We start from the raw sequence: 16,669 nt of genomic DNA, 5'->3' as shown, positions 1-16,669 counted from the left end.
GAATACTGAATGGTTTAAAATGAAGAAAGGTGTGCAACAAGGTTGTATTCTTTCACCATACTTATTCAACATGTATGCTGAGCAAATCTGAGAAGCTGGATTCTATGAAGAAAAATATGGCATCAGGATTGGAGGAAGACTCATTAACAACCTGCGATATGCAGATGATACAACCTTGCTTGCTGAAAGTGAAGAGATCTTAAAATATTTACTGATGAAGATCCAAGAGCACAGTCTTTGGTATGGATTACATCTCAATGTAAAGAAAACAAAAATCCTCACCACTGGACCAATAAACAAACATCAAGGGAGAAAAGATTGAAGTTGTCAAGGACTTCATTCTTCTTGGATCAACTATCAACACTCATGGAAGCAGCAGTCAGGAAATCAAACAACGTATTGCATTAGGCAAATCTGCTGCACAAGACCTTTTTAAAGTGTTGAAGAGCAAAGATGTCATCTTGAGGACTAAGGTGCACCTGACTCAAGCCATAGTATTTTCAATAGCCTCATATGCATGCTAAAGCTGGACAGTGAATAAAGAAGACTGTAGAAAAATTGATGCTTTTGAGTTATGGTGTGCGCTTCCTTATAAGGATTTAGCAAGGAGTGAATAGCTTACTTTTATGGTCAGGTGCTCATTTCCAAACCTTTCCCCATTCATCTTTTCTGGGTTTGCGCACACACGTAGTATTCCATTCAAATCCATAGGATTTTATCCAACAAGTATGATAATCCTATTTAGTAGGGCCCTTTGATTTACCAACTATTAATCTATATAAGAAACTGTGTAAGGAATTCCTCCTAAGTCTCTCACTCTGCCTCTAAGCCCTTCTCAAGATAAAGAAGTCAATTTGCAAGGGATCATGGGGCTCCATAGCCCACTCCCATGTCTTCCTACTAAGCAGGTTCACTCAGCAGCAGCCACATCAGCATAACAGAACAAAGACAAACATGACCTATGTGCAGGAAAGGGATACGTGGTGAGTGACAGCTGACCCAACACAGATCTAAAGCCAAGATTTCATCATTTAGGATGGACTTAGTAGCCAAGACCCCTGGTCACCTGTACTGGTAACTACAGCACAAGGTTCTTTGTGGGCCTGATTTTCCAATAGAAAAGAAATTCCTTTGAGAAATTGCCAGTTGTCTGGCTTTTAAAAATAATTCAGAATAAATGTTTTCTTCCTCTGAATTTAGGTCATTGGGAGCCTAAATTAGCAAGATTAAACAACGGCGGATCGTATAATGCATGGAGCATAGAAAAACTTTCAAGAGAACTTGGCTCTAACCCCTGGATCCAGGTGTGCTTCACTAACCTGAAATCTGCTGCTGTTATAATAGTAGCAATGACAATGCTTTTCCGAATTTCTTCTTCTTGTTGTTGTTGCAATGATGTTGGTCAAATAATAATTACTAGGTGCTAAGCATTCTTCTGGGAGTCCCTGGGTGTTTCAAATGATTCATGTGCTTAGTTGTGAACCAGAAAGGTTGGAAGTTTCAGTCCACCCAGAAACATTGCAGTAGAAAGGCCTGGTGATTTACTTCCAAAACAGTCAGCTATTGAAAAGCGTACAGAGCACAGTTCTACTCTGACACACGTAGGGCCGCCATGGATTGAAGTCGACTTGATGGCAATTAGAAACTGATAGGCACCATTCTAAATACTCAGAAGCCTGAAAATCAACCATGTGAGACTTTGCCTAGTAATATCTACCTTACAGATAAAAATTCTGAGGCACAGACAGGTTAACTAATTTCCCACAATTATACACAGTTAGTTAGTAGTACATCTGGGTGCTTTGTGTTCAAATATGCATCGTAGTTAGGCATTTTATTTGCCTGCTGACTCTTTAGTTCTAAACAAAACTGTCTAATGAATGAAGGCAGTGTGTGATTTGTTGGCAAGGACGGTTCTGTTGAATAGCTTTACTGTGTTGCAGGTGGACTTACAAAGGAAAGTCATATTGACAGGGATCCAGACCCAAGGTGCCAAACACTACCTGAAGCCCTACTATACTATGGAGTTCTATGTGGCTTACAGTTCTGACCTTACAAGCTGGCAGATCTTCAAAGGGAACAGCATCAAAAACATAATGGTCTGTGTGGTGTTTCTATCTCAATCTTAAAACAGAGCCCAGGGTTACTTGACTATGCTTATGACTATGCTATTTTTTACTAAAAAAAAGTAATACATTTCTGGGTTTAGAAACTGTGAATGGAGGAATGTGATGATGTGAGGGGTCTGTGCATTACAAATTAAAGGGATATGTTGGACTTCTGAAACTTCACAACCCAACAGAACTTGAAAAATCAGTTTGCCATCAAACAAAATATCCAACTTCTCAGATTGACTGATGGTATTCAGCAGAGCAAAGTATCTAGTCTGCTACTTCACAGAGCTCATGCTAAAAATTGGCCAAGAGTTTTGATTTTACTAAATTTTGTATTTTATTCTTTATTTCATTATACCTGAAGGAAATGATAGTGTTAATGCCATTAAGACTCTAAAAGTGGGTAGTTCTCAGACTTCTCTCTTTTTTTGACACTTTATATTGTATTATAGTGATGGCTTATAGAACAGATCATGAGTTTTACATTCAACAAATCATACACTCTGTTTCATCTCAATGATTGCACTCCCTCCATGCAACAACAGTGATCCCACTTCCTCCGTGTGGTTCTTATTTCCATCCCACCCTCTTTCCCATCCCTTCTGAACTTTGTCCTTAAGTAAATGTCGCCCTTTTAATCTTGAATGTTTGACCATTCCATGGTGAACATGTATCCCTAGTGTTGTTGTCCTCCTATATATCTATCCACTGATTGGCTGAAAATTGGGGCCATGAGAGTGAGTTCTGTTCCAGACCTGCAGACTTCCCAAGGCCCATAGTCTCAGGTTCCTCCAGTCTCTTTTTGACTAGTAAGCCAGGTCTCTTTTTTATAATTTTTGAGTTTTGTTCCACATTTTCTCCCTCTCTATCCAGAATCTTCTAATGTGATCCCTTTCCAGCAATGGGTAATTTTTCTACCTATCTAGTTCTGGTCTCAGAATTGTGGAGATTGATGTTCACATGTTCCATTAGTCCATTGGACTAATTGATTTCAAGTGCCTTCAATTTTCATCATTCTTTTATCCTACACACATGAAAAGACCAATAGTTACACCTTAGATGGCTGCTCATGAGCTTTTTTTTCCACATTACTATTCATTTATTGTAGGTCCACTATGTATCTGATTGTAACCTTGATTCACATTATCCAGTTTAATACTCATAACAATCCTGAGAAAATTGAAGCCAGAGCAGTTTTAAAACATACCCATGGCTCTCTATCAAGGTGCAGAGTCAAGATTCATCCTCCTACCATCTGTGGATCACCAAGACGCCCCTTTTGCTCCACACTAGTGCAGCCTCATGAATACAATGGCTTCTTCTTCAATTCCAGGTTTTCCCATCTGTATTAAAATATCTTCCATTGCTCTGATCACAGGGTTGGAATGTGATGGTGAATTCCCTGTGGAGTACAGGGCTGCTGCTATTGAACAAACTTTAGTATCCACTTTGTGAATGGTCTTCAGCTTCTTCGAAGTCTCAGGAAATCAGTTTCATGCTTTTAGTACTTCCTCTTATTTTCATTGTGACCACAAGTGCATCCCACACTGAGATCAAGATCTCAGTCACTACTCACTAAAGTAGGATGTAGAACAAAGTCTTTGTGGACTGTGTTTGCCAGGTGACCATGGTGTCCCCTTAGACTATGGTCCTGAGCCTCCAGGCCCAGTAATCATTATCTTAAGGTGTTTGATAATATCTAAGAAGTTTTCATCATTTTTCCCTTGTATTCTCCACCACATTCATAGGTGTGTTTGTACCAAAGGTTAATACATATGTACAAATATCCTCTGTCAAACCCTTATATATTTGTGAGCATACTCCCACTATCCCTCCGATAACAACTCAGCTTGTATACCTGTCCATCTACCTGTCAAACACTGTTGTTGCAGGGTTGTGAGTAACAGTGTTTACCTCTATCCCCTTTAACCCTTTCATTCCTCCCTGTGTCTTCACCTGTCTTCATCATTCTTCTGCCAACATCCCGCATGTTATATATTGCCTCTCTGGTAGTGTAGTGGTTATGAATTGGGCTGCTAGCCTTAAGGTCAGCAGTTAGAAATTACCAGCTGTCCTGCAGGAGAAAGATGAAGATTTCTGCTCCCATACAGATTTGCAGCCTTGGAAACCCTGTGCAGGATCACTATGAGTCAGAACCGACTCCACGGTACTTAACAACAACCCTCTAGTCCTGGTGTGGCACTGTGGATTAGTGTGTTGAACTACAAAGTCAGTTTGAACTCAAGTTTGGCAGTTCAAGCTCACCAGCTGCTCCTAGGAAACCCTATACAGGGTCGCTATGGGTCAGAACCAACTCGATGGCACCTAACAACAACCCTCTAGTCCGTGAATTACTCTCCCTTCTTTCCCACCCCTGGTAACCATCAAAGAATGTTTCTTTTAGCATAAAACCTAGTGGTCTCATACAATATTTGTCCTCTGGAATTGACTAATTTCACTCAGCATAACATCCTTCAGGTTCATCCATGTTTTGAGGTATGTCACAAATTCATCATTGCTTTTCAAAATTGTGTTGTATTCCATTGTGTGTATGTACCAAAGTTTGTTTAACCATTATTCCGTTGACGAGCCTTTATGCTGTCTCCATCTTTTTGGATTCTCAGATTTTTTTGTTGTTATTACAACATGCCTGAGGAATGATGTTCCCTGCTAAATCTCCTGTGAGCTCAACTACGGTTATTCCTAATGGCTAGGTTGTATTTACTCCAACATTTCCCATTCTATCCTAAACACTCCCTCCCCCACCCTCCCAAAGCTGTCTAAATGCTATCTGTCATCTTATACTAATTATCTTCAATCTGTATCCATTTGTTTTTATGTAAACCATTTATTATTTTTAAGCAATACATTACTAGACATCTAGAAAGAAATTACTATTTCCAATAATTAGTTATTTGCTATATACCTTAGAACACGTCAGAAAAAATGTTAAATTATGGTTCTCTCTAATCAGTATTAGAGAGAGACGAGAAGTTGTAGTGAGAGTCCATAGCTTAAAGATATCTGCATCTTTCTTTATGAGGTACAATGGTATGTCTATTTGTTTGTAGTAGCTTCAGTTTTAATATCAGAGTGATATTTCATTAAATGAATTGAAAAGCATTCTTGGTTAGTTGTTTTCTGCAAGAGATTCTGTTAAATCTTCTTTAAATGTTGATAGAATTCTCCAATGCAACAATCTGTGCCCACAGATTTGGTGAGGGGGGAGACAGTATTTATATTACAAATTCAATTTCTCTACTAGTTACTTGTTGTGTGCCATGGAGGTGTTTCTGACTTATAGCGACCCTGTATAGTGTTTCTGAGGCTGTAAACCTTTATAGGAGCAGAAAAGCTCTTCTGTGGAGCAGTTGGTAGATTAGAACTTCTGACCTTGCGATTAGCAGCTCAGCCCAAATGTGTAACCCATTTATACAATTATAGGACTCTTCAAATGATCTCTTTCACCTTGAATGAGTTGGGCTAGCTTGCATTTTTCAAGAAATTGGTCCATTATCACCAAATTGTTCAATTTATACATATAGAGTTGTTTGTCATATTCTCTTAATATTCTTTTGATGTCTGAGGGATCTGTAGTAATAACCCCTGTTTCATTCCTGATACTAGTCAATGATATCGCTTTTGTACTTTGTTAGTTTTGTTCAAGGTCTATCAATTTTACTGATCTTTTTAGAAAATTAGCTTTGCTATATTGATTTTTTGTGCTTTTATATTTTCAGTTTTACTGATTGAAGTTCTTAGCTTTGTTCTGCTTGGTTTACATTTATTTTGCTCTTCTTTTTTCTAGGTTCTTGAGGTGGGAATTGATTTTCGACTTTTCTTTTTTATTGATGTATGCATACAGTGCTATAAATTTCCCTCTCAACATAGTTCCAGCAAATTCTGATATGTTGTATTTTAATTTTCCTTGATTTCCCTTGAGTCTTCTTAATGTTTATTTTATATATAATGAATGTCCAGGGTTGTTAACTGTGTTTATCAGGAGGAATAGAATTTACCATCTTACCAAAAATGGGCATTTCCCCAATTAATTTTTAAGAACAAATGGATTTGAACAGATCACATGAGAACTTAATATCACAACATAAAAATGATATTAAGGTACTTCCGCCCTTTTGGCTCTCTGAGCAGCACCATGGCGGTCGGCAAGAACAAGCGCCTTACAAAAGGTGGCAAAAAAGGAGCCAAGAAGAAAGTGGTTGATCCATTTTCTAAGAAAGATTGGTATGATGTAAAGGCAACAGCTATGTTCAATGTAAGAAATATTGGGAAAACACTAGTCACAAGGACTCAAGGAACCAAAATTGCATCTGATGGACTCAAGGGTCGTGTTTTTGAAGTGAGTCTTGCTGATCTGCAGAACGATGGAGTTGCATTTAGAAAATTCAAGCTAATTACTGAGGATGTTCAGGGCAAAAACTGCTTGACCAACTTCCATGGCATGGATCTTTCCCGTGACAAAATGTGCTCCATGGTCAAAAAATGGCAGACCGTGATTGAAGCTCATGTTGATGTCAAGACTACAGATGGTTATTTACTTCGCCTGTTCTGTGTTGGTTTTACTAAAAAACGCAACAACCAGATTCGGAAGCCATCTTATGCTCAGCACCAACAGGTCCATCAAATCCGGAAGAAAATGATGGAAATCATGACCCGAGAGGTGCAGACAAATGACTTGAAAGAAGTGGTCAATAAACTGATTCCAGACAGCATTGGAAAGGACATAGTGAAGGCGTGCCAGTCTATTTACCCTCTCCATGACGTGTTTGTTAGGAAAGTAAAAATGCTGAAGAAGCCTAAGTTTGAGCTGGGAAAACTCATGGAGCTTCATGGTGAAGGCAGTAGTTCTGGAAAAGCTACTGGAGATGAGACAGGTGCTAAAGTTGAACGAGCTGATGGCTATGAACCACGGGTTCAAGAATCTGTTTAAAATTCAGACTTTTAATGGTGACAAATAAAAAATCTTATTTGTGAAAAAAAAATGATATTAAATTGTGTATTGTAAAATAGCTTTGAAAGAATTAAGTCTCATTACTAAGTTTTCCTATTTTCTTCCAGTATTTTGATGGCAATTCAGATGCCTCTACAATAAAAGATAACCTGTTTGACCCACCTATTGTGGCTAGATATATTAGGATCTCACCAACTAGATCCTATAACAGACCTACCCTCCGAATGGAGCTGCAAGGTTGTGAGGTTAATGGTAAGGAACAAAGATGCATTATTTTCTTCCTGCCACTCAGAAAATTAAGATGGGCACATGGGTAAAATTTTTAGTTCACTTCAATGACTTTGACTGCTGGAAAGAGCTCTAGAAAACTGGGGTTCTATTATCACTGAGGTAAATTACCTTTGAGTTAAGGCCCTTCTTAGGAGAGGCAGGACAGCATCCATACCATCAAGGCATTATTCTTATAGATGGTGTCAGCTCTCTGACTGGCTGAAATAATCTCTAGATTATTATATCTAGATTAGGAGCTCCTTATTAGTCACCATGTAATATTTCTTAGAAATGAGGGTGGCAAGACTTCATATGACCCTTGTACTTTGGAGTCCCGTGAGAAGGTCATCATACTTTGTAAAGTGAAAGGGCAGTGAAAAAGAGGAAGACCCCAGTGAGACAGATTGACACACTGGCAGCAGCAATGGGCTCAAGTGTAGCAATTATGAGGTTAGTGCAGAACTGAGCAGTGTTTCATTCTGTTGTGCACAGGGTCATAGGAGTCAGAACCAATGCAATGGCACCTAACAACAACAATAACAACACCAAGGAGCTACCATATCTTTTTTTCTGTAGCTTTTGTTAGAAGAAGAAACAGAATATGTTTTCATCTCCCAGTATATTGATAATTCTAGAACATTGTCTATCTCAAAGACCAAAGGTGTCATGACCATTAGATATATCATGCTCTGTTAAACAGAGGAAGTGACTTTAGATGCTTAGAACATGCATTTGATGTCAGATAGCCTGGGCTCAGAATCAATCCCTAATAATTTTTGCTGCGTTACTTTAGGCAAGTTATTTTTTCCTCCTGTTCTTTTGAATTCTCATTTGTAAAGTGAAGATAATTAGAATCATTAATTAATACAAATAAAGCTTGTGAATGGTTTTTTGGCACTTGGGTTCAATAAATATTCATTGTTAGGGTGGTTTGTTTTTGTTGGTACTTGGTAGGAATATTATTTCTTATCTCTTCTGCAGTGCAAAATGCCATGCAGGGAATACAGATTGAGCATAATTAATGACATGATTTTTCTCTTGGCAGGGTGCTCCACACCACTGGGTATGGAAAGTGGGAAGATAGAAAACAAACAAATCACAGCTTCCTCGTTTAAAAAATCTTGGTGGGGAGATTACTGGGAACCCTCTTATGCCCGGCTCAATGCCCAGGGCCGTGTGAACGCCTGGCAAGCCAAGGTGAAGTATCCCTTGTGAATGGAGTTCTCTCAGCCCTTCAGGAAAACAAACAAACACACAAAGGCCCTTACTACAAGAAATGGGGCTGTGTGGGTGGGTTGGGAGAGGGTGTGAGCAAAGGGAAGAATCCTAGGAAACAGAAATATTGTTTCCATCTTTGCAGATTAAGATTCTAGGCCCCCAAATCTAGGATGTCTGCTAACATGATAGCTTTAGCCCGAATCTTTGACTGAGAGAGAGAAGTCACTTTATCACCTGTGTGGTTCTTGATCTGGCCTTAATTTAGAACAGGAATTGGTAAGGACCAGATAATAAATAGTTTTAGTTTTGTGAGCCATCATACATTCTTTGTTCTAGCTTTTCAAATCTGCCATCATAGCAGAAAAGCAGTAATAAGTAATATGTGTATATATGATGATGGCTGTGTTCCAATAAAATTGTATTTATAAAAATAAATGAGATTTGACTGATAAGATTTAATGCGTGGGCAATGATTTGCATACTCCTGATTTATATAACTTATATTGTTATTGTTAAGTGCCGTTGAGTCGGTTCCGACCCATAGCGACCCTGTACAGGGTTTCCAAGGCTGTAAATCTTTACAGGAGCAGAAAGCCTCATCTTTCTCCTGCGGAACAGCTGGTAGTTTCAAATTGCTAACCTTAAGATTCGTAACCACTACGCTACCAGAGCTCCTTATAACTTACATTTGAAATATGGTGTTAGTGAAAAATATTGACAGTACCCTGGGCTATCAGAAGAACAAATAATTCTGTGTTGGTGAAGTACAGCCAGAATGTTCTTTAGAAGTCAGGATGGTGAGAATAAGGGACATCATGCTTGGTAAAGGAGAGAGTCAGCAAAAAAAGAGAAAGATCCCCAATGAGATGGTTTGATTCAGTGACTGCAATGGGCTCAAACATAACAACAGTTGTGAGGTTGGCACAGAACCAGGCAGTATTTTGATCACTATGAGTTGAACCTGACTCAACACCTAACAACAACAATAACAACAAATTACTGAGAAGCAAATGATTTTAAATTGCAACATCTCTTTTTTTTCCTCTCTCAATTTAGCAATATTTTTTATTTTCATAAGAGTACCATTTAAATCTTTATTCCCATTTTCAAAAGAGATTTGTAACATCCCTTGAGACAATTTAAGGTAGGATAAAATGTTGTAAATCTAGAGTTATAAATCAGTCATCTGTGCTTAATAAACACCTTCCAAAGCATTCCTGTTGTGGCGCTATAGGATAAGCTCTGGACTGCTAATCTAAAGGTCAACAGTTCAAATCTACCACTTGCTCCTCAGAAACCCTATACAGGGTTGCTGTAAGTCAGAATCCACTTTACATCAACAACACAAAGTGTTACATTGTTCCTAAGTGATATGAATGAATGAATGAATGATTATAAATAAAAATCCACTTAACAGCAACACACACAAAGCATTATATTGTTCCTAACTGATATTAATGAATGAATTATATAATTATTTAATTAGTCAAGTGTTTCCGGTGACTAAACTTTAGGGTAATTATTAATGTTGTTGTTAGATGCCATCGAGTCAGTTCTGACTTGTAACAACCCTACAACAGAATAAACACTACCTGGTCCTGCACCGTCCTCCCTCTCAGTTATTGCTGTATTTTAGCACCGTTTTACCACTGTGTCAATCCATCTTGTTGGTGGTCTTTCCCTTTTTCCATGACTCTCTACTTTACCCCATAGGCTGTCCTTCTTCAGGGACTAATCCCTCCTGATACCATGTCCAAAGGACATGAGACGAAGTCTTGCCATCCTCACTTCTAAGGAACATTCTGTCTGTACTTCTTCCAAGACAGTTTTGGCTGTTCTTCAGGTAGCCAGTCCGTGGCATATTCAATATTCTTTGCCAACACCATAACTCAAATGCATTAATTATTCTTATTCATTGTCCAGCTTTTGCTTGTAAATCAGGTGATTGAAAATACCACAGCTTGGGTCAGGTACCTTAGTCCTCAAGGTGACAGCTATGCTTTTTAGCACTTTAGGGAGGTTTTCTGCAGCTGATTTGCTTAATGAAATACGTCATTTGATTTCTTGACTGTTGCTTTAACACTCATTTCTGGCCCATCATAGAATTACAGAATCTTACAGTGGTAAGAGATTTTGTAAAACAGCTAATCCAGAATTTGGCTTTCAAGTCTAAACCTTTAAGAGATAACATTTTGTTGTTGTTGTTGTTGTTGTTGTGTGCTATGGAGTCAGTTCCTACTCATGGCGACCTTATACAGGGTTTCCAAGGCTGTAAATCTTTATGGGAGCAGAAAGCCTCATCTTTCTCCCACGGAACAGCTGGTAGTTTCGAGCTGCTGACCTTGTGGCTCGCAGCCCATTTTGTAACCACTACGCTACTATAATTTTAGTTTAATCTGGTGGCAGAATCAGGACTGGAATCCAATTCTCCTGCTAAACAGGCTAATGTTCCTTCCACCATTTCAGGCAACCCAAATACCTCACTTTTTAATTTTACAGAGTGTGAAACTGAGATCCACAGAAGTTAAGATAACAAAATAATAATACATTGCATGATATTTGTATAATCATATAAAGAAAATAACAAAAAGCTGAAGAGGCTGTCATTCAGTCATTTCCCAAATGGCCCTTTAGAATTGCTCATGATTAAACTTGTCACCCCAACCCTCCATTTTACAGCATTTTGTTACTTTTGCTGTGCACATAATTATCTCTTCATCTTTGTGAGAAAGGCCCCAAAGATGAAGTACTAATTTTTATTTTTAACACTGTCATTTTAAAATTTGGAATTCTAGATTGTTGTTGTGAAGTGCCGTTCAGTCGGTTCTGACCCATAGCAACCCTGTATGGGGTTTCCAAGAAGCAGCTGGTGAGCTTGAACTGCCGTCTTTGCAGTTCAAATGGCTTAGCAGTCTGGTGCATCAACCCACAGCGCCACACCAGGAATTCTAGATTAGAAATATTTTATTAGATTAACCTTCCATTAGCAAGAAATATCCTGACTGGGTTCTTGTTGGAGAGGTTGAAAGTCTAAGAAAGACCTATGGAGGTCCACATGTAGACGTTCATTGACCTATGCCTCAAGTATCCCGGCTTCTATTATGCCTGCAGAAATCCTCTAGGCACCTTCATTTTTCCTCACTGCTCTGAGCCCGAGTTGAAGAGACACTAAGACACCATTCAAACCTCACTAGATAGTGTTACAATATTAGTAAAATATTTTCTAATACAATCATTTAATTTTATTTTTAAAATACATACGGCATGCAAATACACACATACCTGCATATATGTATACATACATACACAAATACATGGCTTTGGTTGAGGAAACATATATCACATACATTATTTCATAAAGAATTGAATATGTCTATGGGGTAGGATGGACTCCTGGTATGGCACTCACTCACTGTAGGATCAGCGCTAGACTTTGAACCACAAAGTCAGCAATTCAAACCCACCAGCTGCTCCTTAGAAACCCTACACAGGATCATTATGAGTCAGAACTGACTCAATGGCACTTAACAACAACAACAACAGGAGGGCAGAATAAATCTCCCAAAGTGAAAATTCATCTTAGATCACTCTGAAACTCAACTCCTCTTTCTCTAAGCGTAGGTCACCAAATATGTGATTAGATCAATTCTAAGAGAGCTTGTTAGGCCAGAAACCTGACAATTACCGTGTAGTTTATCAAGTTTTAGGTGTGGCTTTATCAGAGCTCTCAAATATTATATTGATTTAAAAGATGAGCAAAGAAAATGGATTTGTTTCCCTTGTCTCTTCTACTTTTGCTTTCTGGTTCCTTGACGATCTCCCAGTGGTTTGGCATCTTTCTTACCCTATCTCTCCTTCTTAACGTGCTTGCTTTAATTTCTTTTATATCTCAAACAGATTGACTCAAATCACACCCTACACTAATCCTGTCTCATTACCATAACAAAGATAACTCCCAAATGGGACTGGAAGAACATAATTCAATCCATAACAGTTCATTATGCTAGTATCTGTGTTTTTGCATATGTTTGGAAGTTTCTAAAATAAAAAGAGGGGGGTGTCTCCATATCTTTCCTTGATGACCCTTCAGCAATAGTCTCATAAACTGACTTGCTTAAGAAGATGATATTTACAGATAATTTAGCAACTTCATATATTTTCTTAAGTAAAATTCAGTCATTCACTCAACAAATACTTACTGAATACCAACTGTATGACAAGGATTGTGGTAGATACCAAGGCATAAAAATTAATAAGGCCCTTTCCTCAAAGAGGAGGGAATATAACAAGTAAAGAAAATAGCTACTGTACAATGCATCGTTGGTTGGTTGGTTGGTTATGTGCCATGGAGTCAGTTCCGACTCATAGTGTCCATGTACAGGGTTTCCGGGGCTGTAAATCTTTATGGGAACAGAAAGCCTCATCTTTCTCCTGCAGAACAACTGGTATTTTTGAAGTGCTGACCTTAAGGTTAGCAGGCCAACTCATAACCACTATGCTACCAGAGCTCTTTATAATACATGATAAATACACTAAAAAATTACACATATGCAACAAACAAGAAGGAGTAAGGGAAGGCTTGATGGAGATGGTGAATCCTAAGAGAAAAGACGATACTGAAATTGTTTTAAGCTCTGTGCAATCCTGACTATGTTGGTTTAAAAAAAAAAGGCAAAGGTTTTCACATCTGCCTTCCACGTTTTCATCACGTTCCTAGGCAAACAACATGAAGCAGTGGCTACAGATTGATCTGCTGAAAATCAAGAAGATAACTGCAATTGTGACACAAGGCTGCAAGTCTCTGTCCTCTGAAATGTATGTGAAGAGTTATGCCATCCACTACAGCGACCATGGAGTGGAATGGAAACCTTACAGGGAGGAATTCGTCATGGTGGACAAGGTACAGGGTGGCTTCTTGACAAAGGGAAAGGAATTTGAAAATTGCTGTGATGAGAATAAAGATACCTTGCTTTTGACAAAATGTATAGACAAGCACAACATCTTTTAGTCTTCTAAATACTAGCTCTGCAGACACCTGGACTTGGGACACCAGGTACATCACCTTTCTGCTTTGACTGTGTGGCATAGAATAAACAGGACTTTGAACAGATTCATTCCAGTTCAACCTCCTGTAGAGAATTTCCATTTCCACCCCAGATCAGAATCCACATTTTATCAAGATCCCCAGATGATTCTATGAGGATATCTACTATATAACTCATTTTGTTAAAATGCAGATTCTGATTCAGTATATCTGGGGTATACAAATTCTCAGTTCACCCACTGCGTGGAGTAGCTTACTGTTCATAGCAACCCAATATAGGGTTTTTCAAACTGTAAGTCTTTGCAACAGGTGGTCAAATCAGAATGAACCAGTTTCAGTTCTGAGATTAAAACACCAAGGAATCTTATAAGATTTAATTCGTCCTGACTGGGAAAGATGGTAAAGGGGTCCAGAAAATCTTCCACTGTGAACCCTCACCATATTAGCATTACTTGGTGTGGTGTTGTAGGATAAGCACTTGACTGATAAGTGCAAGGCTGACAATTCAAACCCACCTCTTGGAAACCCTATATACAGGGTTGCTATGAATTATAACCTAGAACTCCTGGTGTGGCGCTATAGGATAAACACAGGACAGCGAACCATAAGGTCGGCAGTTCAAACTCACCAGTTGTTCCTTGGAAATCCTATACAGGGTCTCTATGAGTCAGAACTGACTCAATAGCACTAACAAATAAAAACAACATGAGTCGGAACCAACTAAATGGCACACAGCAACAACAACAGCATTACCTTTAGTGTACTTGTCATTCATGAATGATCACAATATTCAAGACAGTAACATTTCTGTGTTATATTGTGATTAAGGGCGAAACAATTGGTATCCCTATTTATGGGAAGGCTGGAATTTCCTGCAAGATGAACTACTTCATTACATTTCTAAATTCTTAAATTTACTAGTTAATATGCTTTAGAAATCCTAACAGAGGCAAAGCTAAGGAAATGTGCCTAGTGTTCCAGGAACGGGTATTGGGCTAAAGCCAGTAAAAGGAACAGCACATGAGAGAGCTAGTATTTATTGAGTGTTCCTTATATGTCTATCGTTTATCTCATCTAATGAATTTGAACCTATTTCTCTCTTTTAAATCCCTATTTTTTATTTGATTGGTTTAGCGTGCTGCACTTTTCACTACACCATGAGCAGGTCTTCATAACAGAAGAAGCATCATTATTATTGTCAAAACTAAACAGTGATTTATCTTCTTCTGTGTGTAAATCTTAGGGAATTTTCTGAGGATGAACAAAAACAGATAAAACATTTTTTTAAGGCTAAAACATTTAGTTTGGGACAGAAAGCATGTACCCTCAAAGAGAAATAAAACACAAGATCACATTATATTTTAAATGTTAGTAAGAGTTAAACCATGGATTGTTACTGTTGTTAGTGCCATCAAGTAGGTTCCTACTTATAGTGACCCTCAGTGCTGTGAGTTAATGTGCTGGATTGCAGTCAGTTTGAGCCACAAGGTCGGTGGTTCAAGCTCATCAGTCACCCCTTGGAAACCCTATACAGGGTCGCTATGGGTCAGAACTGACTTGACAGCACTTAATAACAACAACAGCAATAGGGTTTCCAAGGAGTGGCTGGTAAATTTGAACCACCAACTTTGTGGTCCAGTGCTTTATCCTACATCACCACACCAGGACTCCATTGACTGGTGCCCAGTATCTGGCACTTACTAGGCACACACATATATTTGCACATATTCCTTTAGTCTTTATGTAACAGCTTCTGGGAGGTAAAATTTTCTGGGAGTAACAGGCTCAAAATCACACAGATACAGAATGGCTAAGGGCAGTAATGGGTCTACAGCTGCTCCATCCCAAACTCAAGTTGGATCATGTGATTCTAAGGCGGTCAGTCTGGCAATTGATTGCATCATTGATTTGGGTCCATCTTGTGGCAGTGTTGTATGTGTTTTTTGATACCATCAATGTGAACTAAAAGGCCAAAAACATAATTTGTAACTGTTTTGTGTCCATTATGGTATGATTAAAAGATTTTTCTCATGTTTGCTTTCAGATATTCAAAGGAAATAATAATACCAAAGGACAAGCAAAGAACTTTTTCAATCCACCAATCATTTCCAGATTTATTCGCATCATTCCTAAAACATGGAATCAAAGTATTGCCCTTCGCCTGGAGCTCTTTGGCTGTGATTTTTACTAGAATTTGCTGTTCAACAAGACAGGAGGGATTCTTTAAAGCTGTACACCATTTAGAGTTGTCAATGTATTTTAGAGCTATTTTAAATGCTAACCATTTTCTAATAGTTCTTTTTTTCTCTGTTATGGAATAAAATCTTATATAGCAACTTTATAATGTAACATCTTGCTTCCATTAAATGAGATGATAGCTATTAATTCTACACTAATTTAAATACAAATGGGTAAATAGCAAGAACCAATAAGAAAAGGGCTTCTCTTTCACAATAATTAAAAATGCTTCAGATAATATGCATGCAGTTAACACATTTTATTATCTTTCTTTTAAAACTTCTACACACTGATAAAAGTGATATTACCATTGTAAACCAGTGATGTTGTTGTTGTTGTTAAGTACCATGGATTCGGTTCCGACTCATAGTGACCCTGCACAGGGTTTCCAAGGCTGCAGATCTTTACGGGAGCCCAAAACCTCAGCTTTCTCCCGCAGAACACCTGGTGGTTTCGAACTGCCGACCTTGAAGTTAGCAGCCCAATTTGTAACCAGTGACAGATCTAGATATCCCCAGGTAGCACAAATTATTGTGCATTCAGCTAATAAGACAAAGGTTATATTATGCAAATTCTTAGTCCACTCACTGCCATGGAGTGGATTCCTACTCATAGCAACATAGAGTTTTTCAGACTGTAAATTTTTTACAGCAGGGGATCAAACCAGAATGAACCAGTTCCAAACTCAGAATAAAACACCAGGAGACAGTGTAAGATTTAATTAGTCTGATTGGGAAAGATGGTAAAGGGGTCCAAGAAATCTTCCACTGTGAAAGAAATCATTTGTGCCACCCACTGGTTTCTAATGGTAAT

General features: G+C 38.4%; 2 protein-coding genes across 2 annotated transcripts in view; both read left to right on the top strand.

Annotated features, from left to right (window-relative positions):
• F5 (coagulation factor V (proaccelerin, labile factor)) overlaps positions 1-15,809 on the top strand; it is a 142,580-nt gene extending 126,771 nt beyond the window's left edge. The window contains exons 20-25 of the mRNA XM_006872654.1: positions 1,201-1,304; positions 1,944-2,099; positions 7,194-7,338; positions 8,402-8,553; positions 13,292-13,474; positions 15,663-15,809. Coding sequence (XP_006872716.1) covers positions 1,201-1,304; positions 1,944-2,099; positions 7,194-7,338; positions 8,402-8,553; positions 13,292-13,474; positions 15,663-15,809 — 887 coding nt within the window. The remainder of the gene's footprint in view (positions 1-1,200; positions 1,305-1,943; positions 2,100-7,193; positions 7,339-8,401; positions 8,554-13,291; positions 13,475-15,662) is intronic.
• LOC102818450 (40S ribosomal protein S3a-like) lies at positions 6,271-7,065 on the top strand. The gene is made up of 2 exons (XM_006872647.1): positions 6,271-6,740; positions 6,909-7,065. The coding sequence occupies exons 1-2, from the start codon at positions 6,271-6,273 to the stop codon at positions 7,063-7,065; spliced, it is 627 nt and encodes a 208-aa protein (XP_006872709.1).
• Positions 15,810-16,669: the final 860 nt, after the last annotated feature.

Source organism: Chrysochloris asiatica, unplaced genomic scaffold (genome assembly GCF_000296735.1).
Source record: "Chrysochloris asiatica unplaced genomic scaffold, ChrAsi1.0 scaffold00207, whole genome shotgun sequence".
In the NCBI taxonomy this organism is placed as follows: domain Eukaryota; kingdom Metazoa; phylum Chordata; class Mammalia; order Afrosoricida; family Chrysochloridae; genus Chrysochloris; species Chrysochloris asiatica.
This window is presented reverse-complemented; position numbering and strand designations above follow the sequence as displayed.

Coding starts and splice junctions, on each gene's coding strand:
- LOC102818450 (XM_006872647.1), top strand. CDS start 6,271: ATGGCGGTCGGCAAGAACAAGCGCCTTACAAAAGGTGGCAAAAAAGGA. Junction 6,741..6,908: donor CGGAAGCCATCTTATGCTCA/GCACCAACAGGT, acceptor CGTGTTTGTTAG/GAAAGTAAAAATGCTGAAGA.